At 48.4% G+C, this 25654-nt stretch overlaps 1 protein-coding gene across 4 annotated transcripts in view; it reads left to right on the top strand.

Moving 5' to 3' along the window:
* The first annotated feature begins 1814 nt into the window (after positions 1 to 1814).
* The window catches only part of SH3RF1 (SH3 domain containing ring finger 1), a 164545-nt gene continuing 140705 nt past the window's right edge, over positions 1815 to 25654 (top strand). For 3 of the 4 annotated variants that reach the window (XM_068973958.1, XM_068973957.1, XM_068973955.1), the window contains exons 1-2: positions 1844 to 1918; positions 3321 to 3808. In XM_068973958.1, the coding sequence (XP_068830059.1) occupies positions 3416 to 3808 (393 nt within the window). In that variant the 5' untranslated portion in view covers positions 1844 to 1918; positions 3321 to 3415. Of the gene's footprint in view, positions 1919 to 3320; positions 3809 to 25654 lie in introns of all 4 variants that reach the window. The other variant, XM_068973956.1, reaches the window with a different exon arrangement.

Below are 25654 nucleotides of genomic sequence, written 5' to 3'. Positions count from 1 at the left end.
ATTATTTTTTTTTTCTTTTTAAGGTTTACATTTATTTGTCAGATAAACAGACACTTTAGCAGCTAAAAATGAAACATTTTCAAATAGTGTCTACATTTTACAATTCAGTGTGTTATGGAAAACTTGCAATAAGTCACTTTGCTTTGAAATCAGCAATGCTCAAAACCAAATCATTTCCATAGCCCCCTCATTCTGCTGCTTGATTTTGCCTCTCTGTGCATCTTCCTTCTCCTTTATACCATTGCTCACTTCTTGTTTTAAGCAATAGTTTAAAACTTAACTATGGGTGGTTTACAATGGTGTGCTAATTCCTGCTGTACAGCAAAGTGATTCTATTATACATACACATACATCCTTTTTAAAATCCTCTTTTCCATTGTGGTTTATCGCAGAATACCGAATACAGTTCTCTGTGCTGTACAGCAGGACTTTGTTTATCCATCTTCTGTATACGTATTCATTCCCTTCTAATGGAGGGCAAGTAGGCTGTCCTTCCTGGCATTCATGCGGTAGACTGTCCGCATATTCAACCATTAGCGCGAAGCTAATGAGAGAAGGGGCTTCCCCGGTGGCTCAGATGGTAAAAAATCTGCCTGCCGTGTAGGAGAAGTGGGTTGCATCCCTGGGTTCCATCCATGGCTACCCACTCCAGTATTCTTGCCTGGAAAATCCTATGGACACAGTCCCTGGGATCGCAGAGTCAGGCACGACTGAACGACTAACACACACACGGAGGGAAGATGGACGGCTGCAGTGAGGACTTGACCACCTCTCAAACGTCGAGCAGGAGGCTGCAGCCAGCGAGGGAGCGGTGACTGCAGGGTCACAGCGTGTCCTAACTCGGGTGGTTCTCATTTGTCTGCAGGGGTTTTGCCGTGGCCCCAGCCGGACCTTAGAGGAACATCCACTCTCTTAAAAGGGCTGGGCTGGGTGAAGAGCAGGCAGCGGTTTCCCGCAAAGGAGTATGTGTCCCCGCTTCTCCTTATTTTCTGCACACCTCTGAGGAAGGGTAGTTGAGAAAAATGTTTGTTGAGCGGACGGTAAATGCAAATAAAATGACAATTTTGAGATCAATCACAAAATTTTAACTTGTCTTCCCTCTAAACTGAGTATGAGAAACAACCTGTGGACGACGTTTTCCCAAAGGACCTTTCGGTTAACACGTGTGTGTCTGGTGTTACAGGTGTGTGCGGGGGGTGGGGGGAGCGAGGGCAGGCAGAGGCCACGGCGCTGGTTCCGGCCAGGCTGACCCCGGGTCCGGGGCAGGGCCGGGCTTCTCTGCCGCCCCACTTTCTGGGTCCTGGCCCGGTCCCAAGGCTCGCGGCAGGGTCTGTGTCCAGGTACCCGGCGGCGCCCGCGCCTCCTCTGCGGCCAGCGCGACCCCCCTAGACCTCCCTCCTAGCCTCTGCGGCGGCCGCTCGGGTCCTCTCCCCGTCCCCTCCCGGGATCCGCCCCGACCCCGGCCCCCGGCAGGGCCCACACGCCGGAGGAGGGCGCGCGGCGCTCCCTGCGCCTCCTCCCTCCTTCCCTGCTCCTCCTCCCTCTCCCTCCTCCTTTCCCGCCCCTCCCTGCCTCTCCCCTCCCACTCCTCCTTCCCGGCCCCGCCCCCTTTCCCGCGCTCCTCCCCTTCCCGCCCGGCCCCGCATACCCACCTCCTCCTTCCCGGCCCCGCCCCTCCTCTCCCCCTCCCGCCCGGCCCCTCCCCTCCCCTCCTCCTTCCTGGCCCCGCCCCTCACCTTCCGCGCTCCTCCCCCTCCCGCCCAGCCCCGCCCCCTCCCCTCCCCTCCCCCTCCCCGGGCCCGGCAGGCGGCGGCGGCGGGAGCGCGCGGGCGACGAGCGGAGTCCAAAGCTGCCCGGCGTCCGAGGCTGGCGAGCGGGAGAGCGCAGGGCGTGCGGACAAAGAGGGCGCCGCGCTGAGGTAGGACCCCCCCCGCCCCGAGCCCCCGGCCCCGAGCCCCGCGCCCCCCGGGCCGGGTTGGAGAGGGTCGGCCGTCCGGCCCCAGGCACTGCGGCGGCGGGCGCCCGAACGCCCGGTGGGCGGACCTGGCGACGCGGCTCTGCGGGCGCTCCTGAGCCCCGAAACTTCCCGAGGGCGCGGGGCTCCTGTCCGGCCAGGCCCGGGGCGGCGGCCAGGCGGCGGGTGGACCCACCCGGCCCGGCCCTGCCTTCCCGGCGCTGGCCGGGGCGCGAGGTCTAAGCGGGCGGCCCCCTGCAGCATCCCCGGGGCGCGTCTACACGGGCAGCTCCCGGCACCTGGCCCCGGGATGTCTACGCCGGCGGCCCTAGCAGCAGCCCCAGGGCGCGTCTACGCGGGCGGCTCTAGCACCTGGCCCTGCGGCGTCGACGAGGGCCGCCCTGGGCACCTGGCCCCAGCGTCTGCAAGGGCCGACCCCTGCCTCTGGCCGCGGGAACGTCTTCATTGGCGGCGCGGGCACCTGGCCCGGCGTCCACGCGGGCCCGCAGTACCTGTGGCGAGCAGAGCGACGGCCAGGCCCCTGCCCGCGTCCACACCGCCACCTGGCTCTCGTCGAGGAGAGCGGTGCAGGCTCTGGTCTGAATGCTTTTTCCTGAATGGCCCCATTTTCATATTCTGCTGGCGATTCCCAGTCCAGCATTCCATTCTCAAATTCTTTGGGTGATAATTTTGCCAGATTTTCTGAATGGGATTAGCACAGGCCGTTCAGAAATCGCTTCCGAGTTTGTCAGCCGCTGCCCTGAAGGGTGGTACGTTTATATTTGAGCTGCTTTCGGGCCCATCTTCAGTGTGTCCTTTAGAATTGTCAACCTTCATCTCGTTTTCCTTGGGTAAGATTAAACAATTCTATTTTTAAGAACAGCGAAGAAACATATGTCTTTAATACTGGGGTCATTTACCACCAAAGTGGCTTGAATGGTGGGGAACTTGGTTGGATTTAAAAGGAATTTCAGGTGGAGGAAACAGTTCATTTGCCACTTTCACCTTCTCAGATAAGTTGAGGACTTAGTTAAGGCCTCAGGTTTCACTTTGAGAGCCAGAGAAATTATGTTTCTATTGCATTTCATAAATCCTGTTTATGGCAAGAGTCCCCTGTGGTACTTGATAGCTGTTCCTGCACAGTGAACTAGATGTCTTCACGGATTTAATGTGAACTGCTTAAAAAGCCTATTTTGTTTTCAGTTGTTGACTCTGGAGTTCAGGCACCATGTATTCCAAAGCGAAGCTCCATTCTCTCAGGAAGCACTTCTGTGTGCTGTTGGGTTCCTGGCTCTTCTTTGTACCTTTACCCGCCAGTGATGGTCCTCCTTCTCTGTCTTTCCCTCCTCTTCCCCGGGGGCCCCAGAGCAGCGTCTGACATGGATGTTACATGAGCCACTTTGAGAGCTGCACACAAGTATGCGTGTCACGGCTGCATTTCCTTTGGTGAACTAGAGGAAGATGGATGAGTCGGCCCTGCTGGATCTGCTGGAGTGCCCTGTGTGCCTGGAGCGGCTGGATGCCTCTGCCAAGGTCTTACCTTGCCAGCACACGTTCTGTAAACGCTGTTTGCTGGGCATCGTCGGTTCCCGGAATGAACTCAGATGTCCCGAGTGCCGGACTCTGGTTGGCTCGGGTGTGGAGCAGCTTCCGAGCAACATCCTGCTGGTCAGACTTCTGGACGGCATCAAGCAGCGGCCGTGGAAGCCCGGCCCCGTGGGGGGCAGTGGCACCAACTGCACCAGCGCCTTGAGGGCTCAGAGTAGTGCTGTGGTCACCTGCAATCCTAAAGATGGCCCGAGCTCACAGGGTGGACCCCAGCCACGGGCGCAAGCCTGGAGCCCCCCGGTGAGGGTGAGTAGCCCGTGGAGGCAGGTGTTCGCATGTCTTCTTTATTCTTTGGGTGTTTTCTACATCAACTCATGGCTGAAAGGAGCCACATCATTGGAACAGACAGGAAATTATGAGTCAGGAATTGTTTTTTTCTTTTTTGGAATGAGATTGGATGTAAATAATAAATGGTTTTGTTTTTAGAATTCTCTCCTGGATGGTGGGCCTCTATTGCCTTTTAAGATAAATTTTGAGAAACAGTAGCAATTATTCAATGAAATCTAAAACACAGCAGTTTTTTATGCGGAATGTAAAATGGAAATTTGTTGTGGTTTTACCTTTTTGATGGCATTGAAAGAGTCATAATTATGCATGTATGTGTGCATATATGTTTGTATATTATAAATAGGTGTGTGGGTAGGTCGTAAGTGGGAAATTGAGCTTTAATTTTATGTGGCTTGGAGCCATTCTATGGGTTTTATGAATGCACAGCACAGAATTTTCTGGTTGGAGGAATTTTTAACAAATCATGGCCACAGGTAGCAGAGTTTTGTTGCTGTAGCAACAGATTGTCATTGAGAGCCATGCTAAGACAGCAGAGAATCTAGCTTTATGTTGACTTTTACAGGGATTGAAACAAAATGTTTCCATCAGAAAGATTTTTCTGTGGTTTTGGGTTTGGGCTGAAGTAATTTCAAGTGTGGCTAAATATCTCAACAGTTACCACAACAGAAATTTCTAGAAGGAAGGTAAGAGATTTTGAAGAAATCTGAATTATGTTGCAGTTGACGACATCTTAATGAAACATGCTTTTCTCATTTTTGTAAACCTCAAAAGTAGTTCGGACATTTAAAGCAATTCTGTTTTTTTTTTTTTTATCCTGGAAGAAATGATTTTGGTGATTGGCCAAATTGAGAAAATGCAGTTTTAAAGAACAGTTAATCTGAATGAGAATATTTTTGTCACATACTCATAGTAAATACACAGAACTGACTTTTTCATGTAATGTAGGAGTGACCTTTGGGATGGTGTTGAATAGTGTCAGCTTCACAGGTGTGGCTCCATTGGAGACGTAACAGACGGGCCACTTTCTACCATTCTCCTTCCTTCTCAAGCCTGTCTCTTACTAATTGTGTGTTTGCATCACTAGATGGTAAGTACAGAAAATGTGTTAATCGCTGGAAAACAGTTTTATCCTCAGGCTATCATATTTCTCTTAAGTCACATTTACTGTTTTTTTTTTAAGACAGTGAGAGCTTTGTGTTTTGGAGGTTTTCTTTGCATATTTGAACCCCCTAGTTATGAAATTGCTTATAGGGTTTCCTTAGTTTTTTTTTTTTTTAAATGGAGTTTACACGATTAGCATTCATGGACTCATGAATATTTCAAACTGAGAACCTCTGATCAAGTTGGTCGTTTCTGAGACACCTGACCCAGGTCTGCTTCACTTAATTAGGGATTGGATTTGCTTCTTGGAAGGATTTTGTTTCCTTGTTAATTATGCTGGAGAGTCATAGCTTCTGGCTGTGAATAGAAGCGTCTCATCAGTTGACAGGTTGCCTTACCTGTTGTGAGGAATGTGGTGAATGTTTGATTACTGATAAAAAGAAATTTAAGACGAGGGCTCAGCATTCAACTTGGTGTCCTTCGAATTCTAAGGTTTTGTTTCTCTCTTACGTAGAAACTGACAGTGTGATGCTGGAATGTTCATTTATTTGAGCTGCTAATCTCCCAAAATTGACTGACACTTTTCTTAGATACATTATTTTGAGGTTTTGATGATGTCAGTATTATTATTCTGACTGATTATGATTTTCTTAGTTTACTTTGTGTTTCTTCTTTAGCATAAGAAAAATTACTCGCCAAGAAGCTCAACTGAGCTTGAGCCTTATAACTTAGATAAGGCAGTTGAGGCCATTAAAAATAGGAGATGATGTCTGTTACTTGGGCTGGGGCGGCGGGGGAATGACACTGAGAGTGGAGGAAAAAGAAACAAACTGAAATTATTTGGTAATGTGGGTGGATGCAGATGCTGCAATTCGTATAAAAAGAACTTCTTCCCCACCTAGTCTAAAATAATTTCTCATTAGCAGTTACTGGTACCTTTTACTTTGACATATTCAAAATAACCAGGTATACAGAAACAGCACCAGCACCTAAAAGATAAATACATTTCAGAAAATGTTCCTTTATTTCTTATTTCTTTTTAAAAATGTATTTAACAAAGCGATTCAGTTATACCTACCTTCTTTTCATAATCTTTTCCATGATGGTTTATCCCAGCTTCTTGACTGTATTTCCCTGTGCTCTTCAGTAGGACCTATTGTTTATCCATCCTGTATATTGCTAGTTTGCATCTGCTAATCCCAAACTACGAAATGCTGCTTTTGAAAGTGAGAGCCCTGGAGTTGTCCTCCTGCCCCTGGGGTGTCCCCTGAGGTGAGAGAATTCCAGATCCTTAACTGTTTCGATACCAGCTAGGGGATGTGAGAGCCTGTACCCACCGTGGCAGAAGCTGGTGCTGGTAGCACGTGTTATGCTGTTTGGTAATTGGTTAGGATCCTGTGAAGAGCTGACTCATTGGAAAAGACCGTGATGCTGGGAAAGATTGAGGGTGGGAAGAAGAGGGGGCAACATTGGATGAGATGGTTGGATGGCATCACCGACTCAAGGGACATGGGTTTGAGCAAACTCCAGGAGATGCTGAAGGAAGTCTTCACTCCAGGGAAGCATGGCTTGCTGCAGTCCACACAGTTGCAAAGAGTCGAGCAAGACTGAGGGACTGAACAACAGCAAATATGTTCCTTGTTCCGTTAGATCGTGGCCATGTGGCCTCCTCACGAGAGTGTCTCAGGGAGACTGGGTGTTATCAGCAGATACGAACATTTCTGACATATGACACACATCCTGTTCCCAGAATTTTAGTGATTTCTGCCTCGTGTGTGTGCGTGCGGTCGCTTCAGTTGTGTCCAGCTCTTTGCGACCTGCTAGGCACCCCACTCCAGTGCTCTTGCCTGGAAAATCCCATGGACGGAGGAGCCTGTTGGGCTGCAGTCCATGGGGTCGCTGAGAGTTGGACACAACTGAGCGACTTCACTTTCACTTTTCACTTTCATGCATTGGAGAAGGAAATGACGACCCACTCCAGCACTCTTGCCTGGAAAATCCCATGGACGGAGGAGCCTGGTGGGCTGCAGTCCATGGGGTCGCTGAGAGTCGGACACGACTGAGCAACTTCACTTTCACTTTTCACTTTCATGCCTTGGAGAAGGAAATGGCAACCCACTCCAGTGTTCTTGCCTGGAGAATCCCAGGGACAGCGGAGCCTGGTGGGCTGCTGTCTGTGGGGTCGCACAGAGTTGGACATGACTGAAGCGACTTAGCAGCAGCAGCAGCAGCAGGCTCCTCTCTCCATGGAATTCTCCAGGCAGAAATACTGGAGTGGGTTGCTGTGCCCTCCTCCAGGGGGTCTTCCTGACCGGGGATTGAACCCAGCTGTCCTGTTTCTCCTGCATTGGCAGGCAGGTTCTTTACCCACTGGGGGCACCTGCGAAGCCCTTCTTGCCACATTTTGTTATCATTCAGTCACTGAGTTGTGTCCAGCTCTTTGTGACCTGATGGACTGCAGCACACCAGGCTTCTCTGTCCTCCACTGTCTTCCAGAGTTTGCTCAAACTCATGTCCATTGAGTCGGTGATGCTATCTAATCTAACCACCTCATCCTTTGTTGCCCCCTCCTCCTCCTGCCTTCAATCTTCCCCCCATCATCATCTTTTCCAGTGAGTCGGCTCTTTGCCTCAGGTATTGGAGCTTCAATTCGGCATTTGCCCTTCCAATGAATATTCATTGTTGATTTCCTTAGGATTGACTGTTTTGATCTCCTTGGAGTCCAAGGGACTCTCAAGAGTCTTCTCCAGCACCGCTGTTCGAAAGCACCAATTCTTTGGTGCTCAGCCTTCTTTATGGTCCAACTCTCACATCCATACATGACTACTGGAAAAACCATAGTTTTGACTAGATGGACCTTTGTCTCATATGAAGGATCAAATGGAAAAGTGTTGGGTCGACGTCACCACGGGGAGCTGGCAGCTCTTTACTTCAAGTAAAGAATTCCTGTGATCCAAGGGCCAAAAGTGACCAGGGGAATGAGGTGCAGGGCGGGGGTGGCTGTAGATAACTGTTTCTATGGACTGGAGAATACCTACTGAAGATGGGTTTTACATATATAGGTATACCCACAGTGAGACATGGACAGCATGTTTGAGTGGTTCCTGTAGAATTATGACTAATGGAATCGATTTCTGCTTTCTGAGTGTGGTTCTGCTGGTTCCATAGCTGATGCCTGTGCCTGTCTGTCTAGGTGTTGTTACATAACAACCTCACACTGCTGCTTCCTCAGAGTGAGCATATTCAGCAACCATTGATCACATGACCCCTGGTTGACACTGACTTGTATTTCATGTAGTCTTTCCTTTATCTGGCAAATATTGATCAAGCACTTAACTAGGTGCCAAGCACTGCCCTAGCTGCTGAATAGATAGAACTGGGCAAACCAGATGCAGATGCTGCTTAGGAACTTGTGTGTCAATCTGGTGGGGAGACACACTTTTGATAGTGTGTAAACAGTGCAGGTAGGTCATTCCAGGTGCTCAGTGTTAGGCAGGGAGCTGGGTAGAGGATGGATAAGGGGCAGGTTTAGCATGAGGGTGTATGTGTGAGAGAGAGAGAGAGTAGAAGAGAGGATGGGCAGGGGCCTGGTTTAGGGTGAGGGGTGTGTGTGTGTGTATGTGTTCATATTCACAAGCTTCCCAGGGGCTGGGTGTGTGTGTGTGTGTGTGTGTGTGTGTGTGTGTGTGCCTCTGGGCCTGAGATAACCGTCAGGCTCAGGCAGAAAAGGTTGGAGCTTGGTGTCCGGGGACCGGTAGACGGGGAAGGCAAGGAGTTCTAGAAACCAGGGCGCAGGTGAATTCCTTTCTCCTGTTTTCATTTCTCCCTGGTACACTTCCCTCACTCCCTGGAGCTGACTGTGAGGGGCTGAGTTGTGTCCTCCCAGACATAGAGTTGAAGTCCTCTCCCCTAGTTCCTGGGACTTCCCAGATGGTTCCACTGAGAAGAACCTGCCTGCAATGCAGGAGACATGAGTTGGACTCCCTGGGTTAGGAAGATCCCCTGGAGAAAGGAATGGCAACCCACTCTAGTATGCTTGCCTGGAGAATGCGATGGACCGAGCAGCCTGGAGGGCTCCAGGCCCCGGGGTCGCAGAGTCAGACCTGACCGAGCACACACACACAGGGAGGCAGCAGGTGGGGGGCCACAGAGCGCGAGGTGAGGGCGGTGACTCTGGAGTGAGCATCTGGTCGGGGGGAGGAGGTTCGTGAGAATGGGCATGCAGGACCAGCTCCCTTTGCAGCTTATGGGGGAGCATCCCTCCTGGAGAAACTTGGGTGTTCAGGCGGTGGTTTGGACAGGGGATGGTGAGGTCGGGAGGTTTTGATGTTTCCAAGTGGCTGAGTCAAAATAAACAAAGGTGTTGCTCGTTTTGGCCAAACACTGTCGCGGACATTCTTGACCTCTCCTATTTACTGATTCATCTCCTCCTTGACCCCTGTTCTGTCCTTGTGTCCACCCTAACCCTGGCCGCTACCTTGTTCCTGAGTCAGGAGGGCAGTGAGGCTCAGGGCTGGACTGGGCAGGAAGCCTGCACGCAGCAGAGAAACGCCGAATGACTCTTGTTTTGTACCACAAATGGATCGTGGATCTTACCGTGTAAATCTCAACCAGCCCTTTGCAGTTAAGGACTATTGTTATTGGAACAGTATTGTTATTTTTAAAATGTAAATTTCAAAATGAGTTCCTGAAAACATCCTGGCTGTCAAAAAAAAATTCTTCACTTTGGAAGTATAATGTGTGTGTTTCTTTATCTCTTTGTATATGTTTATATGTGTATGCATCTGGTTGTTTTGGTTCTTTACATAAGTGGAATTCCATACTCTGCGTATCTGATGACTAGAATATGTCTGGGAAATCTTGTCTTGTCTGAGCACGTATGCATCTACCTTCTTAAAAAGAAGACACCTTTTTTATTGAGCTTTACTATACACACAGAAGAGCGCATGAATTGTGAGCATGCAAGTCCGTGAATTAACATGCTTCCTTCTTTTTAAATGACCACATAGTGTTTTTGTCCCCATTAAAAAAATTAAAGGTAGTAAGTACTCATCCTAAGAAATTTGTGGTAGAGAGGATGTACAGGGAAGATGACGGCTTCTCCTCTCTCTGATCCTGATCTCCAGAGGTGACCACTGTGAGGGGTTTTTGGTATGTTTCTTCCCTAAGGAAGCAGCTGCGTAGAGACAGGATCCTATTATACGTGCTATCAGCAATGTGCAGTTTTCCACAAAGTGCCGTCACTGTCAGCGTGTCCGTGCTCTCACTGCTGCACAGGAAGAAATCCGCATTTTGTGGACGTGGGGAGGGCGGCTGGAGAGGCCCAGGAGCTGGTGCAGGGCCCCCGGCCGCCACCGCAGGTGCCTCAGCACTGCAGCCAGTGGGGCTCTGTCCACCTCGCTGTCCCTGGCTCATGCTTCGTCCGATAGAAAAGGATCCCTGCGTGGCAGCAGGCCGGCCCTATGTCCCTCTCCTGCGGCTGTTGTGACAGAGTGTCCCAAGCACTCTGGGTGGTGGAGAACAACGGCGGTCCTGGGGCCAGATCCGACACTGGGTGTCCTGCTTGCCCCGCACCTGCGGGCCTCTCCCAGCACCGGGCTCTCGCAGCAGACCCTGCTGTGGTCGCCTGCTGCCCACATGCCTCCCGTCCCCGTCCCCCTGCACGGGGCCTGGCGCCCCACGTGGCTGTGACCTGGTCTCCCTCCTGCAGCCTGGTGGGCATGGGGTGCTTGGCCTCCAGGGTCCCGCCTGGCCACGGTGGAGATACTGCTCGCTTCTGCAAGGTGCAAGGGCCTGGGCACCACTTGGTGTGAGTCAGCCAGCCTCTCCACAGCTGTGTGGTGTCCGACTGTGGGGCTCCTTCACTGTGGAACCCAGCCTCAGCCTCCCAAAGCTTTTGTCATAGTGTGTATTGTTGTTTGGTCGCCGAGTCGTGTCTGACTCTTTGTGACCCTATGGGCTGTAGCCCCCCAGGCTCCTCTGTCCATGGGATTCTCCGGGCAAGAATACTGAGTGGGTTGCCATGCCCTTCTCCAGGGGATCTTCCTGACCCAGGGGCAAACCTGTGTCTCCTGCATTGACAGGCAGATTCTTTACCACTGTGCCACCTGGGAAGCTGTCATACTGTGTATGCCCCCTCACTTTTTTCCCTCAACTTCAAAGACTTCTGAGAGTCGTGACCATAAAAAGAGAACTTGCGAGCTCCATGCACGCTGTGTGTGGGGCCGTCCTTGCCCTGGGCGTCTCTGTGCCCGTAGCCCATCCAGAGGATGGAGCGCTGGCCTCCGGGAGGTTGGCGGACCTGTCACTGCAAACGCAGCCAGCCTGCCAGTGGGCTCCTGGGACAGCAGGATGGGGAGGAAGGCCGTTGAGCAGTAGATTATTTGAGTTGTGAAACATGGGAAAAGGCAGCAATAAGCAGCGTGCACGTGAAATGATAAGTTGCATTTAGTAGAGTGCCGAAAGGCTTGGTCTGTCAAGTTTCAACTTTCTTCTGTTCAACTAAGGAATTAAAAATTTCCCCAAATATTTTTTAACAAGGACAAAAGTTTAGAACATTGTATGTTCACTGTTTATGTAACTCAGCAACGGATGAACAGGGGTGACTTTTCATTCAATTCAGTTCAGTCGCTCAGTCATGTCTGACTCTTTGCGACCCCATGAATCGCAGCACGCCAGGCTTCCCTGTCCATCACCATCTCCCAGAGTTCACTCAGACTCACGTCCATCGAGTCTGTGATGCCATCCAGCCATCTCATCCTCTGTCGTCCCCTTCTCCTCCTGCCCCCAATCCCTCCCAGCATCAGAGTCTTTTCCAGTGAGTCAACTCTTCGCATGAGGTGGCCAAAGTACTGGAGTTTCAGCTTTAGCATCATTCCTTCCAAATAAATCCCAGGGCTAATCTCCTTCAGAATGGACTGGTTGGACTTCCTTGCAGTCCAAGGGGCTCTCAAGCATCTTCTCCAACACCACAGTTCAAAAGCATCAATTCTTTGGCTCTCAGCCTTCTTCACAGTCCAACTGTCACATCCATACATGACCACAGGAAAACCATAGCCTTGACTAGATGGACCTTAGTTGGCAAAGTAATGTCTCTGCTTTTGAATATACTATCTAGGTTGGTCATAACTTTTCTTCCAAGGAGTAAGCATCTTTTAATTTCATGGCTGCATTCACCATCTGCAGTGATTTTGGAGCCCCAAAAAATAAAGTCTGACACTGTTTCTACTGTTTCCCCATCTATTTACCATGAAGTGATGGGACCAGATGCCATGATCTTCGTTTTCTGAATGTTGAGCTTGAAGCCAACTTTTTCGCTCTCCTCTTTCATCTTCAAGAGGGTTTTTAGCTCCTCTTAACTTTCTGCCATAAAGGTGGTATCATCTGCTTATCTGAGGTTATTGATATTTCTCCCGGCAATCTTGATTCCAGCTTGTGCTTCTTCCAGTCCAGCGTTTCTCATGATGTACTCTGCATATAAGTTAAATAAGCAGGGTGATAATATGCAGCCTTGATGTACTCCTTTTCCTATTTGGAACCAGTCTGTTGTTCCATGTCCAGTTCTAACTGTTGCTTCCTGACCTGCATACAGGTTTCTCAAGAAGCAGGTCAGGTGGTCTGGTATTCCCATCTCTTTCAGAGTTTTCCACAGCTTATTGTGATCCACACAGTCAAAGGCTTTGGCATAGTCAATAAAGCAGAAATAGATGTTTTTCTGGAACTCTCTTGCTTTTCCCATGATCTAGCAGATGTTGGCAGTTTGATCTCTGGTTCCTCTGCCTTTTCTAAAACCAGCTTGAACATCAGGAAGTTCACTGGTCACATATTGCTGAAGCCTGGCTTGGAGAATTTTGAGCATTACTTTACTAGCATGTGAGATGAGTGCAATTGTGCAGTAGTTTGAGCATTCTTTTGCATTGTCTTTCTTTGGGATTGGAATGAAGACTGACCTTTTCCAGTGCTGTGGCCACTGCTGAGTTTTCCAAATTTGCTGCCATATTGAGTGCAGCACTTTCATAGCATCATCTTTCAGGATTTGAAACAGCTCAACTGGAATTCCATCACCTCCACTGGCTTTGTTCTTAGTGATGCTTTCTAAGGCCCACTTGACTTCACATTCCAGGATGTCTGGCTCTAGGTGAGTGATCACACCATCATGATTATCTGGGTCGTGAAGATCTTTTTTGTACAGTTCTTCTGTGTATTCTTGCCACCTCTTCTTAATATCTTCTGCTTCTGTTAGGTCCATACCATTTCTGTCCTTTATCGAGCCCATCTTTGCATGAAATGTTCCCTTGGTATCTCTAATTTTCTTGAAGAGATCTCTAGTCTGTCCCATTCTGTTGTTTTCCTCTATTTCTTTGCACTGATCGCTGAGAAAGGCTTTCTTATCTCTTCTTGTTATTCTTTGGAACTCTGCATTCATATGCTTATATCTTTCCTTTTCTCCTTGGCTTTTCGGCTCTCTTCTTTTCACAGCTATTTGTGTTTAAAATGTACTGAGTGTTCCTGGACAGCAGAGAACTGCCAGGATGAAATGCGAATTTGCTGGAGGGGTTCCACGCATGCTACTGCGTCATGTCCTACATTATGTCTGACCCCACGGACGGTAGCCTGCCAGGCTCCTCTGTCCGTGAAATTCTCCAGGCAAGAATTCTGGAGTGGGTTGCCATTCCCTTCTCCAGAGGATCTTCCCGACCCAGGGATCGAACCTGGGTCTCCTGCATTGGCTGGTGGATTCTTTACCACTGTGCCACCTGGAATGCCCAAAGCGCTCCCTGCTGCTGCTGCTGCTAAGTCACTTCAGTTGTGTCCAACTCTGTGCGACCCCATAGACGGCAGCCCACCAGGCTCCCCCGTCCCTGGGATTCTGCAGGCAAGAACATTGGAGTGGGTTGCCATTTTCTTCTCTAATGCATGAAAGTGAAAAGTGAAAGTGAAGATGCTCAGTCGTGTCCGACTCTTAGTGACCCCATGGACTGCAGCCCACCAGGCTCCTCCGTCCATGGGATTTTCCAGGCAAGAGTACTGGAGTGGGGTGCCTTTGCCTTCTCCCTACCTGGTTGTAAGTCATAGGAAGGAAGCTTGTCCGCCTCCACAAATAATGCAACAGCAACGGGGCAGAACCTCATGTTGGGAGCCAGCAGTTTGGTATTTGTAAAGTTCCTGGAAGGTGTTTGGACACTAAGGGTGAAAGCTGAATGTTAGATTTCTTAGGAGGAGATTATGTTTCCATAGAGCTGAAAATCTTCTGACACTGCTGATTAAATAACTGCTTAGTTGTTAAACATGTGTCTTTATAGAACTTTAAAAATTCTTTAACACATTGACCACATAGAGGAAACAATGTCAGGAATAAGTTAAACCTCAGACCTTAAATTTTTATCTGCTCAGCTCATTCGAAGGGGTATTTAGTTACCAAATGTCTCTCTCTCTCTCTCTTTGTTTTTTTTTTTTTTTGGTTTTTTGTTTCCCATGGTTGAGTGTGTCTTTTAAACACACTGATGTATTATTTCCAGCATTTCATATGTTTTTACTTTTTCTTCCATTTTTGGTCAGTGTAATTACTTTCATTCAGTATTATGTATTTCATTGTATGTAATACTATTAGCACTTTTTTGTTTCTATTTTCTACCTATTCTTAGGACAAGTCCAAAATATTAGAAGATCTTGAAAGCCCAGACTCTCTTGTACCAGGGTAGTGATTTTGCTGAAAGTGAAATGTTAGGTGGAGGTCATCAGTAGGAGACCGTGTGGCATTTACAGAGTGCAGGAAAGTACAGCTGTGGCATGAGGCACTCTGGTCGTGCTGCTAGCGCTGGGAGGATGTCAGGAGATGGGATGTGAGGACCACCTGTGCGGTGCCAAGTGATGGGACTGTGGCATCAGTCCCGGCTTGGTGACTTGCCACCAGTGATTTCTCTTCCACAGGCCAGGGTTTCCTCTCTTCTAAAACTAGAGGTTTGTGTATCTGAGTTCCTATGCAGCCCTGAGAATTCTGACCTGATTGCCCATGCCAAGACCAGCTTCGACAGTGAGCGTTTAGGACGGACTGAGGCTAGTGTCTGGACATCATCTGGGTGAGATGGCAGGAGATGTGCCTCAGCGTCACCCCGGGCCCACAGCTCCTGAGTGTCCCTGGAGGTGTGTCTGTGTCTTCAGACGGGTGGGAGGTGTGCTGGGCGTGGAGCAGGGGGACGTGCAGGAAGGCGAGGGCAGCTGGGGAGCCCAGCTGGGGGCTGGGGTGCTTGCCGGGCCGCCTCTGTTCTGCCTGCTGGGGTCCCCAGGGCTGAGACTGGAGTGTACCCAGCCAGGTGTGCTGCCCTGCAGGGGTCTGGGCTCCCCGCATCTGTCTTTCCCACTCTGACCGGCTGTCCCGGCAGTGTGTTGATGCTGGCAGTGGGGGGCAGGGGAGTGGCTGAGCTTCTCTAGGGGCAGATGAGCCTTGAGGGGTGCAGCAAGGGCAGCCACGTACCTGCTTCTGCTCGTGGGCACACTTGGCTTCAGGAGTGAGGATGGAGGCGGTGGGTCGTTTGGCGGAGTGGTCGGAGGCATCAGGAGGTCATGTGGGCGGTGAGCTGAGGGCAGTGGGAGCAGCTTGGTGGAGGGGCTTCATTCAGGGCAAGGGATGTGCCAGAGGAACGAGGCTGCTTCACGTGGTTCAGGGGACGGGGCGCGGCCGCTCTCTGTGTCCTGGGAGGACGTGATGGCGGGGGACTGCGCCGCTCGTTTCCCGTGCAGCTCTGGGCACCTTCTCTCCTCACCCTGACATCTCCCTTGGTCTGCGGCCCAGTGCCTGGGAACTTGTGGACGCTCAGCATGGTGAGTGCCTTCTGGTCCTCGTCCCAGAATGCGAGGTTTTCATGGCCCGTGTCAGTTATGTTGCGAAGTAAGCTGTGTGTGTATGTGCACGCCCTAGTGCACGCAGGCTTGTGTAGTCTGGTGATTTCCTTAATTGACACTTGTCGGGTTCATGTCATCGGACATTTTGTTCTGTTTTAAGCAGGCAGCTTAAACTTGAGGTTCCTGAGCAGTTCATGAGTTAGTGATGGTTGTCACCTGGTTTTGCCCTGGCTCTGCCACCGCCTCGGGCTGACCCTGGGCTGGGAGGGGAGCCTGGGGCCTTGTGTCTCTCCCGCCTTCTCCTGGGGCCCTGCGGCCATGGAATTCCTGACATGCTGACCATCCATGACTGTTTCTTCTTCTTCTCTCCCTGCCTCCCTATTTTTCTCTCTCTTTTTGATGACATGGGGAGAATAATAGCTGAAATAATTAAAAATGCTTGTCTTTTGATTCTGTTCTTTGGCAGAATTTTGAAAAATCTTAGATTCCCAAACGTCTGTCAGGGAGACTAGATGAGCTTTGTAGCTTGGTTCTGATTTTTAAGAGTTAGTGTTAGGGAAGATTATGATGTCCCGACCTGGGTCCCTTAATGGATGTTGGATGTAGAATGTGTGCTTTATTCCTTGAGGCTGATTTTTGTTTACGCCGCTCACCCTTCCTCGCCCCTCCTTTGAGAGTGCCCACATCGTGTTTTTAGATAGATACTCTGCTCAGTTTATCCGTGTTTTGATTATTTTTTATCTCCTATCTAGAGTAGCTGATGGCTTTTTAAAATGTGACTAGGCCCATCTCTTTTAATTAAAAGACGTTTGCTCCTTGGAAGAAAAGCTATGACCAACTTAGCGTATTAAAAAGCGGAGACATCACTTTGCTAACAAAGGTCCATCTAGTCAAAGCTATGGTTTTTCCAGTAGTCATGTATGGATGTGAGAGTTGGACTATAAAGAAAGCTGAGTGCAGAAGAATTGATGCTTTTGAACTGTGGTGTTGGAGAAGACTCGTGAGAGTCCCTTGGACTGCAAGGAGATCAAGCAGTCGATCTTAAAGGAGATCAGTCCTGAATATTCACCGGAAGGACTGATGCTGAAGCTGAAACTCCAATACTTTGGCCACCTGATGCAAAGGACTGACTCACTGAAAATACCCCGATGCTTGGAAAGATTGAAGGCGGGAGGAGAAGGGGACAACAGAGGATGAGATGGTTGGAATGGCATCACTGACTTGATGGATGGTGAGCAAGCTCTGGGAGTTTGAGCAAGCTCTGGGAGTTGGTGATGGATAGGGAAGCCTGGCGTGCTGCAGTCCGTGGGGTCAGACACGACTGAGTGACTTGACTGACTGACTGGGAACCATCTCTGACTAAATAAGTGCATTTATGTAGCTGATAACTTTCTGATGAATTTTGAAAATGAAGCAACAGTGAAGAGCTTTGCTCTGCTTCAACTTTTAATAAGTTTGGGGTTGTTTTTTTTTTTTTTAATGGAGCTTCTATTTTTAGTTAAAATGTTCACTTCCTGTCTTTGTAGGGGAAGAAAGGACACTGAGTGGACATTTTAGGAGGATGGCCATCTACTGCACTGTAAAATGTCTTTTGGAAAGGACATTTCAGAAGCTGGTTGGTGGCTTAGTCCAGAGCCTCACGGAATCGGAGCCAGGGAGTTCCAGCTCTGTTTTGTTGCATGACATCCAGCTCCAAGTCCTTGCAGGCTCATCGCATTCCTCCCGTCCTGTCCTCGTGGGAAAGAAGCGCACCCTGCGCCCTCCCGGCCGCCTCCCGCGCGCCCCTTATCTGGCCTAAGCGCTGCACTTCCTTTGTGTGTCCCCAGAGGAGCCACTTCCTGACAGTTTAGGCATTTTAGTTGCTCTCCTTTGGAAGCCCGCCAGCTTCTCCCCTTGCCCGGGTTCCTGTCCAGGGGTGCCCTGAGCCTGCTCATGGAGTTCTGGGAAGAAGAGAGCCTTGCCCTGGGGGAGGGCCGTCACGTGGCCCTCCTGAGTGCGATGCTCCTTCTGTCTCTTTAAAAATAACTCCCTGTGTGGCTGACTCATGCTTGCACAGACGCTCAGATTTTCTCTTCTTTTAAGTTTGGTTGTCTCCCATCTCTTATGTGAGCCTTTGGTTTTTGCTTCCTAATTAAACCACCTCCTGTCTCTGTCATCCTCACAGTGGTCAGTAGCTCTCCATGGGAAAAATGCAGCTTCTGTAACAGTAATTGCTTCTGTAATAGTAATAGTAATTGTGTGGACCCTTGATCTTAAAAACATACTTAATTTGTTATTATATTTAGAGTATTGTATTTATTGTATTGAACCAGAAGCCGTGAAAGTTCAAATGTTTACTAAATACCTACACTGGGTACTTTTTGTTGCTCAGTCGCTCGGTTGTGTCCAGCTCTTTTTGACCCCGTGGACTGCAGCATGCCAGGCTTCCCTGTGACTCATGTCCATTGAGTTGGTGATGCCACCCAACCATCTCATCCTCTGTTGTCCCCTCCTCCTACCCTCAGTCTTTCCCAGCAGCAGAGACTTTTCTCTTCGCATCAAGTGGCCAAAGTATTGGAGCTTCAGCTTCAGCATCAGTCCTTCCAATGAATATTCAGGGTTGATTTGGTATTTGACCCTTTTCTTTTTTTTTTAATTTAATTTTTAATATAAATTTATTTATTTTAATTGGAGGTTAATTACTTTACCATATTGTATTGTGGTGTTTCAGTGTTGTCTCCTGTACCAAGTTATATGTTACTTGGGAGCAGGAATCTTGTGTTTTATGTCTCTTTTCTGACTTCTCCTGAGAAGGTAGTGGGTGTTTTGCTTCAGGGACTACATCTTGATGGGCTTGAAAGTTCATATCCCAGAATCCCACATCCACTTGGACCCTTTTATCTTCTTCCCACACGTGTACTTTTGACACCTGTAACCGTATTTGTTCTCCATGGTCTGAGTCAGCTACGAAGGTATTACCAGAGGCTATGGAAACTTGACTGGCATCAGACCCTCTCTGGGGGGTGGCCCTCAAAACATTTGTGTGACCCCCACCACGGTGGTCTGGTAGTCATGTTTTCCTAGTTTATTAGAAAGAATGTTCTGCTGAATTGAACCAGAAGCCTTGTTAAAGTATGTGATTGGTTATTTCCTGTCCCCCCACGCAGATTGTCACTCTGACACAAGGAAAATAAAGTGGATCTAATAGGAGCTAGCTCCCAAGGATGACATTGATCTTTACTGAATACTTGCTTAATTTTGAAAAATTTTACTGAAGTATGGTTGATTTTTTAGCTCAGTTGCTAAAGAATCCACCAGCAATGCAGGCGACCCTGGTTCAATTCCTGAGTCTGGAAGATCCGCTGGAGAAGGGATAGGCTCCCCACTCCAGTATCCTTGGGCTTCCCTATGGCTCAGCTGGTAAGGAATCCGCCTGCAATGTGGGAGACCTGGGCTCGATCCCTGGGTTGGGAAGATGCCCTGGAGAAGGGAAAGGCTACCCACTCCAGTATTCTGGCCTGGAGAATTCCATGGACTGTATAGTTCATGGAGTCCCAAAGAGTCAGACATGGCTGAGCGGCTTTCATCTCACTTCACGTAGTTGATTTACAGTGTTGGGTTAACGTCTGCTGTACAGTGAGGGGTTCGGTTATGTGTATATATTCTTTTCCATTGTGGTTTGTCGTAGGATATTGAATACAGCTGCCTGTGTTGTGCAGCAGGACCTTGTTGTCTATCCATCCTATGTATACGGGCTTGCATCTCCTAATCCCAAACTCCCAGTCTGTCCCTCCCCAGCCCCTCTCCCACTTGGCACCCAGAAATCTATTCTGTGTGTCTGTGAGTCTGTTTCTTTTTTGTGGATAAATACATTTGTGTTGTATTTAAGGTTCCACTTATAAATGTTGTCCCGTGGTATTTGTCTTTCTGTTTCTGACTTATAATACTTTGCTGAGTATGCTAATCTCTGGGTCCCTTCACGTTGCTGCAGACGGCATTGTTTCACTCTTTTTATGAACAAGTAGTATTCCATTGTATATACACACACCACATCTTTTTTATCCTTTCCTCTGTTGATTGATATTTAGGTTGTTTCCATGTCTTGGCGATTGTAAATAGTGCTGCTTTGAACAAAGCGGTACATGTATCTTTTCAAATTACAGTTTTTTTTCTGGATATATGCCCATGAGTAGGATTGCTGGATCATGTGGCCACGCTATTTTTGTTGTTTGAAGAACCTTCATGCTGTTCTCCATAGTGATTGTATCAATTTACATTCTCACCGACAGTCTAGGAGGGTTCCGTTTTCTCCACACCCTCTCCAGCATACATTGTAGACAGCATACATTGTTTGTAGACTTTTTAAGGATGGCCATTTTTACTGGTGTGAGGTGATATTTCATTGTAGTTTTAACCTGCATTTCTCTAATAATTAGCAATGTTGAGCATCTTTTCCTGTGCCTGTTGGCCATCAGTGTCTTCTTGGAAGGAATGTCTGTTTAGTTCTTCTGTCCATTTTTTGATTTTTGTTGTTGTTTTGTTTTGTTATTGAATTGTATGAGCTGTTTGTATATTTTGAAAATTAAGCCCTTGTGGGTGGCGTCATTTGCAGATATTTTCTCCCAGCCCATAGACTGTCTTCCTTTAGTTGATGGTTTGCTTTGCTGTATAAAAGCTTGTACATTTGATTGCATCCCATTTGTTTATTTTTGCTTTAATTTCTGTTGCCTTGGGAGACTGACCTAAGAAAACATTGGCACGGTTTATGTCAGGAAACGTTTAGTCTGTGTTCTCTTCCAAGAGTTGTGTGGTGTCGCGTCTCATACTTAAGTCTGTAAGCCATTTTGAGCGTATGTTTGCGTGCGGTGTGGGGATGTGTTGACTTCGTCAGCTGACATGTGGCTGACAGCATGGGCTGAAGCCCTGAACCCCTTCCGGTCGCTCTGCCTGCACCTCTGCTCTGGGGGTGGAAGTGTTACCTGTAATAAGGCTTGATGTTGGTGTAGATGATGGAGATACTGGGTAGCCCCTGTGGTTGGCAAGAAGCACAGGTGATGATGTGGTTAGCAGTGAATGGCACCTCCACACCCTAAATCCTGCAAGAGGCAACACACAGGGTCAGAATTAAATTAAAATTCCTAATCATGAAGCAGAAAGGGGGCAGTTAGAAGAAAAAATGAGCTCCAAGGGACTCTAGTTCTCGAATCCTGACCAGCTATGGGGAGAACATGATCCTGGTTTCTCTGGTGAAGACACCTGGAAGACTGATGCCCTGTGGTGGTTAGTGTGTCAGGTGTTTAACTGTAATGTGTGGAAATACTTGAGTCATCATGACCTCTGTCAGGAGGCTGAGCTGTGGGATCAAAGATAAGTAGCACTAGCTCGACCCAGTGTTTCTTGACAGATGAGGGCATGGTCCGTCCTGAGGAACAGCCCATCAGCAAGGCCTGGGGACCCGAGGACTGCCTCACCAGCAAGGCCTGGGGACCCAAGGGCTGCCTCACCAGCAAGGCCTGGGGACCCGAGGGCTGCCTCACCAGCAAGGCCTGGGGACCCGAGGGCTGCCTCATCTGCAAGGCCTGGCGGCCCGAGCGCTGCCTCACCAACAAGGCCTGGGCCCCTGAGGGCTGCCTCACCAGCAAGGCCTGGGGACCCGAGGACTGCCTCATGCTGGGTTTCTGGGCGTTCTGTAAGTGTAGGTCCCTGTCAAAGGAGCGGGATGCTTCGTGAATATTTATTTTGCAAATTCTTGTGTGTTGCTAGGTTTATTTAAGTTGCTCTTTGTGATCTCACTTTCTTTACTTCTGGACTGAGAGGCAAGTTTGTTTTTCATGTTAAACTGATACATAAATTCCTCAAGCCCCTCTAGGGACTTTGTTCTCCTTCTAGTGGTGGCGTCAGGTCAAGGTCTGGATAGGGAGTCCAGGCATTAACTGCTGGCTGGTGTCTGATGTCTGTGCAGCTGTAGTCCTGCTGCCATCCACCCATCCCCTCTGTGACTAGGGGGTGTTGGCCAGGGTGGGCTTTATTCAACATACCTTATGTTCAGGTGGCTCAGCGATCAAAAATCCGCCTGCAGTGCAGGAGACTCAGGAGGCCTGGGTTCGATCCCTGGATCTGGATGATCCCCTGGAGGAGGGCATGGCAGCCCACTCCAGGTTGCCCTGAAGAATCCCATGGACAGAGGAGCCTGGCGGGTTATAGTCCATAGGGTTGCAAAGAGTCGGACTTGAGTGAAGCGATTGAGCATGCGTGTTCAGTGATAAATGCTGAAATTTAGAAGGTATGAAAACAGGTATTTTGCTCCTTCAGTACACATTTTTTTTCCTCTGTGACTGGATTGAAAGGTCACCATTTCTTGGAAGTTACCAGACACACTGGTAACTTAAACCAAAGAATAGAATGGGTAAGTTAAAGATAGAGCAAGGCCAAGATTGATTTTAAATTTGATACCTCATATCAATTTTCTTAGTTGTGTGTAATCTGACAAGTGTGCAGAGTTGCCAGTAATTGTAGCAGTCACGTCCTGGATAAGCCCTCCACCAGGCTGGGGAGGAATTAGATCACAACTGTCTATTGGCAGCTTTAGAATGAAGATAGTAGCAGTTTTAATGACAGCAAATCCATTGTAAATGGTGCAGAATGATATTCAGAGCTGATCCTTTGGGATTCAGGAAGGTAACCTCTTGACTACCTGACCTTGGGGAAAATTTTGTAGCAAGATGTTGTGTGATCTTGAAAGAGTGAAGTCATATTTTAGTAACTTTGTGCTCTGTTGGTTGCGTCCAGGCAAGCGGTGGAAGAATGTCCCCAGTGCTGTTTTGCATTGATACCACTATCTCAAAAACAACACAGTGGCGCACTTCATAAGCGGGAAAACTCAGCACGCCCTAAAATGTGAAAAGGCAGTGTTGCTTTTTATATACTAAGTAACAGTCTCAAGCATCGGGTTACTTGCCTTCCTGTTACATTTCACACAGACCGGACACTAGAGTCCTAACCCTGTAGACCTACAATCTTTCGATTACGGCTTCCTACTGATAAGTGCACTTATTTGGCACAAACACACATGAGTAAAGGTGACCTGAACAATACATAGTTTTGGTTAGTGAATATGCTGGGCTTTTCCTTAAGGTTTGACCAAAGAAGGATAGCACCACAGTAGCACAGAGTTTTGTTTAATAAAAACAAAGGGTAAAGATGGGAACTGTTTCTCGTGAACTGTGCGGCGCTGTCATTCAAGAGTAAGGCAACAGTTTTATGGACAGGTTGTGCTTTCCTTGTAGAGGAAGGAAGCCACCTTTGTTCCGTGGCCCTGCCGCATACCCGACAGGTGAGGTCACCCGTGTAGCCGATACGCCTTTCCTTTCACGCAGGGCGGCCCCGGGTCCTCCCTGTGCCTCTGAGCTCCCACAGACCTCGGAGCCGAGCTTACATGTACCTGTCCGTGAAAAGCTTCTGAAGGACAAAAGCCAACCCCAGAGGCTTTGTGAGCCGTGAATGGACAATAAAAGACAGTGTGCTTCTGTTTCTCAGATAGCCTGTTGAAGAACAAAGGAGCTATTCACTCCTGTGTGACTTTCATGTAGTTACAATGAAGGAGGGAAGGACGGTCGGCCTTGTTTCGTGCTTGATCTTAAGGCTGCTCAACTGAGATCTTTGGAAACGATCGTTTTCAGTTATTCAGACTGATGAAGTCACCCAGGGATGTGTGCTGCTATGTCTTCTTACGTCTCATTCCTTTAGAAGAGGTGAATTTAAGACGTAGGTCCCCACCCCCTGCAGGTGCAAGGTGAAAGCATTTAGAGTCAGATGAAACTGTAACTGTTGAAATTGTCTCCTAACTAGTCCCCTAACTCGTCCTCTTGCCCCTGGCGTGTCTCTCAGGGTCCCTGGCATTTCCATCGGTGTGACAGGACGCCTCTTGTTCCAAGGTGCACAAGCAGAGTACCTGAGCCCTGCCCTTTCCTCCACCTTATCTTTGATGCCTGCATTGTTGGCTCCAGTCACACGAGTCTGCGTGTCATTTATTAAATCACCAAGGCCTGGGGCCTTGGCACCTGCTCTTTGCCCTGCCTGGCGGGAAGGGCTGCTTTTACACACATCTTAACACGGCTCACTCCCCTGCTCCAGCTTGCTTCTCTGGCCACCATATCCAAAAAAGGAGCCTCGTCTCCTGTCACTGCCCTGGCCTTGCCCTGCTCATTCTTCTTCTTGGCACTTTGTTCTTGCTCAGTCGCTCAGTCATGTCTCACTCTCTCTGACCTCATGGACTGCAGCTCAACAGGCTGCCCTGTCCTTCACCATCTCCCAGAGTTTGCTCAAACTCATGTCCGTTGAATCAGTGATGCCATCCAACCATCTCATCCTCTGTTGACCCTTCTCCTGCCCTCAGTCTTTCCCAGCTTCAGTGTCTTTTCCAGTGAGTTGACCCTTCACATCAGGTGGCCAAAGTATTGGAGTTTCAGCTTCAGCATCAGTCCTTCCAGTGAATATTCAGCGTTGGTTTCCTTTAGGATTAACTGGTTTGACCTCTCAAGAGTCTTCTTCAACACCGCAGTTCTAAAGCATCAGTTTTTCGGCATTAAGGCTTCTTTAAGGCCCATGGAAAAGAAATGCAAAAAAAGCAAAATGGCTGTCTGAGGAGGTCTTACAAATAGCTGTGAAAAGAAGAGAAGCAAAAAGCAAGGGAGAAAAGGAAAGATATAAGCATCTGAATGCAGAGTTCTAAGGAATAGCAAGAAGAGATAAAAAAGCCTTCCTCAGTGATCAATGTAAAGAAACAGAGGAAAACAACAGAATGGGAAAGACTAGACATCTCTTCAAGAAAATTAGAGACACCAAGGGAATATTTCATGCAAAGATGGGCTCGATAAAGGACAGAAATGGTATGGACCTAACAGAAGCAGAAGATATTCAGAAGAGGTGGCAAGAATACACAGAAGAACTGTACAAAAAAGATCGTCATGATCAAGATAATCACTATGGTGTGATCACTCACCTAGAGCCAGACATCCTGGAATGTGAAGTCAAGTGGGCCTTAGAAAGCATCACTATGAACAAAGCTAGTGGAGGTGATGGAATTCCAGTTGAGCTATTTCAAATCCTGAAAGATGATGCTGTGAAAGTGCTGCACTCAATATGCCAGCAAATTTGGAAAACTCAGCAGTGGCCACAGGACTGCAAAAGGTCAGTTTTCATTCCATTTCCAAAGAAAGGCAATGCCAAAGAATGTTCAAACTACCACACAATTGCACTCATCTCACATGCTAGTAAAGTAATGCTCAAAATTCTCCAAGCCAGGCTTCAGCAATACGTGACCAGTGAACTTCCTGATGTTCAAGCTGGTTTTTGAAAAGGCAGAGGAACTAGAGGCAAAATTGCCAACATCTGCTGGATCATGGGAAAAGCAAGAGAGTTCCAGAAAAACATCTATTTCTGCTTTATTGACTATGCCAAAGCCTTTGACTGTGTGGATCACAATAAACTGTGGAAAATTCTGAAAGAGATGGGAATACCAGACCACATGACCTGTCTCTTGAGAAATCTGTATGCAGGTCAGGAAGCAACAGTTAGAACTGGACATGGAACAACAGACTGGTTCCAAATAGGAAAAGGAGTACGTCAAGGCTGTATATTATCACCCTGCTTATTTAACTTCTATGCAGAGTACATCATGAGAAACGCTGGACTGGAAGAAACACAAGCTGGAATCAAGATTGCCAGGAGAAATATCAATAACCTCAGATAAGCAGATGACACCACCCTTATGGCAGAAAGTGAAGAGGAGCTAAAAAGCCTCTTGATGAAAGTGAAAGAGGAGAGTGAAAAAGTTGGCTTAAAGCTCAACATTCAGAAAATGAAGATCATGGAATCTGGTCC

This window comes from Capricornis sumatraensis, chromosome 6 (genome assembly GCF_032405125.1).
Source record: "Capricornis sumatraensis isolate serow.1 chromosome 6, serow.2, whole genome shotgun sequence".
NCBI classification, from domain to species: Eukaryota; Metazoa; Chordata; class Mammalia; order Artiodactyla; family Bovidae; genus Capricornis; species Capricornis sumatraensis.
The sequence above is the reverse complement of the archived record's forward strand: the minus strand, read 5'-3'. Positions and strand labels throughout refer to the sequence as shown.